Source organism: Myotis brandtii, unplaced genomic scaffold (genome assembly GCF_000412655.1).
Source record: "Myotis brandtii unplaced genomic scaffold, ASM41265v1 scaffold434, whole genome shotgun sequence".
NCBI lineage: Eukaryota > Metazoa > Chordata > Mammalia > Chiroptera > Vespertilionidae > Myotis > Myotis brandtii.
In genome coordinates this window covers 2,153,603-2,155,824 of record NW_005366599.1, presented here as the reverse complement: position 1 = coordinate 2,155,824, position 2,222 = coordinate 2,153,603, and the positions used below count along the sequence as shown (strand labels likewise).

The 2,222-nt window shown below is 60.5% G+C and overlaps 1 protein-coding gene across 1 annotated transcript in view; it reads left to right on the top strand.

Annotated features, from left to right (window-relative positions):
• The window catches only part of PLEKHG5 (pleckstrin homology domain containing, family G (with RhoGef domain) member 5), a 48,968-nt gene that overhangs the window by 40,548 nt on the left and 6,198 nt on the right, over nucleotides 1-2,222 (top strand). Inside the window, 6 exon segments of the mRNA XM_014546177.1 lie at nucleotides 135-183; nucleotides 310-430; nucleotides 432-529; nucleotides 604-806; nucleotides 1,142-1,237; nucleotides 2,076-2,218. Coding sequence (XP_014401663.1) covers nucleotides 135-183; nucleotides 310-430; nucleotides 432-529; nucleotides 604-806; nucleotides 1,142-1,237; nucleotides 2,076-2,218 — 710 coding nt within the window.

Here is a 2,222-nt window from a genome sequence, read left to right as displayed (position 1 = left end):
GTGTGTGTGTGTGAGTGTGTGTGTGTGAGTGTGTGTGTGTGTGTGTATGTGTGATGGATCCCCTTGGAGCTGTGCTCTAAGTGCACTGCGTGTGTGACTGTTCTCTCCCGCCTGCTCTGCGCTGTGGCTGGGAGGCTGGGAGTGGCCCAGGTGCATCTGTGTCTGGATCTTCCAGGCCCCAGAGCACGGGCGGGTCCTGGGAGCCGTGGCACACCGGGACCCACACGTCCTGCAGAGACCCTCCCACGTCACAGCCTGGCCCAAGTCCAGGAAACTCCCCATGGGGCGGTGCTGTGGGGACCAGGGCAGGGCTGGCCTTGACCCCCCTCCCTGGCCAGGCCCCTGGCCGCCGCCGCAAGAACATGTCAGAGTTCCTGGGAGAGGCGAGCATCCCTGGGCAGGAGCCCCCCGCGCCTTCCAGCTCCCCGCTTTTTCGGCGGCAATGACAGCTGGAAGAACCGCGCCGCCAGTCGCTTCAGCGGCTTCTTCAGCTCGGGCCCCAGTGCCAGCGTCTTCGCCCAGTGCCAGCGTCTTCGGCCGGGTATGTGGTCCTGTGGGCCCTGGGGCAGGGCAGCGGCTGGCCCTGACCTCTGACCCTGACAGTGGTCTCCTTCCAGGAGGTGGACAAGATGGAGCAGCTGGAGGGCAAGCTGCACGCCTACGGCCTCTTTGGGCTGCCCCGGCTGCCCCGGAGGCTTCGCTTCGACCATGACTCGTGGGAGGAGGAGGGGGACGAGGAAGAGGATGAGGACGATGCCTGTCTGTGGCTGGAGGACAGCTGGCGGGACCTCATTGATGGGCATGAGGTGGGTGCCACCCACAGCCGCCTCCTCCCTCTTCCGGGGAAAGGACAACATGATCCCCCCACTTCCACTTCGTGGGGCCCTTCTGAGCACCCAGTGACAGGATGTTCCCAGGACAGCCCTGTGAAGCTGTTGTCATCATTAACCCACTTTGGGGAAACTGAGGCAAAATGAAATTACAGTGTGCCGTTTAGATGTCTTAGTGGTAGAGGAGGGCCCAGAACTTGGGGGACCCCTGAGTCTCTACCGGGAAAAGGAGGCTACATGCAAGGTTGCTCCCCTCCCCGCTCCCTGGCTGTCCTGCACCCGGCTCCTGGCTGACCCCTCCTTCCCCACAGAAGCTGACCCGGAGGCAGTGCCACCAGCAGGAGGCGGTGTGGGAGCTCCTGCACACGGAGGCCTCCTACATTAAGAAACTGCGGGTGATCACGAACGTGAGTGGGGCCCAGAGCCACCCCATCTGCTCCCTTTGGGTGCCCCCCCTCCCCCAGAAGAGTTAGGGCAGTGATGGCGAACCTTTTGAGCTCGGCGTGTCAGCATTTTGAAAAACCCTAACTTAACTCTCGTGTCACATATAGAAATTTTTTGATATTTGCAACCATAGTAAAACAAAGATTTATATTTTTGATATTTATTTTATATATTTAAATGCCATTTAACAAAGAAAAATCAACCAAAAAAATGAGTTCACATGTCACCTCTGACATGTGTCATAGGTTCACCATCACTGAGTTAGGGCCTTTGCAGAAGGGGCAGTCGCAGGCCACCAAGTGGGAAGGAAGCAAGCAGGGCTGCACCTGGGAGGGCCTCCGGCAGGTGTGTGGGTTGAGCTGAATTAACACGAGTCTCACGCTTTGATTCGCTCATTCAACGGCTATTCCCGAACACCTGCTGTGTGCCAGGTGCCCAGCAACCCACACCCTAGCCGTGGAGACAGCGTGGGTGGGCGCTGGGGCATGTGTATGTAGGGACTTTGATCTGGGGGGGAGCACCTGGCCTGGGCTTGGGGGTTCAGGCAGGCCCCCTCTGAGCTGAGACTCAGAGGCTGAGCCAGGGAAGAGTGGAGGACAGCTTTCTTCCAGGTGGGGCCTGGGCAGGGCGACCCTCCAGCAGGCCATGGGGTTTGGGCGTTTTCTGAAAAGGTGAACCCTCGCTGCCCCTGAGTGCCTAGAGCCTCCCGGGAAGCGTGAGGGGTAGAGGGGAGCCTAAGAATCTGGGTGTGGAGTCGGGACTGGGACCCCCCCCAAGCTGCAGCGCCCCGTACCCCCACAGCTGTTCCTGTGCTGCCTCCTGAACCTGCAAGAGTCGGGGCTGCTGTGTGAGGTATGGCTGGGCCTGGGGGAGGGGATTGGGATGGGGTGGGGGGAGGGGCTTAAGCAGGGGTGGAGACGGAAGGGGCGGGGCTGGAAGAGGGTAGGA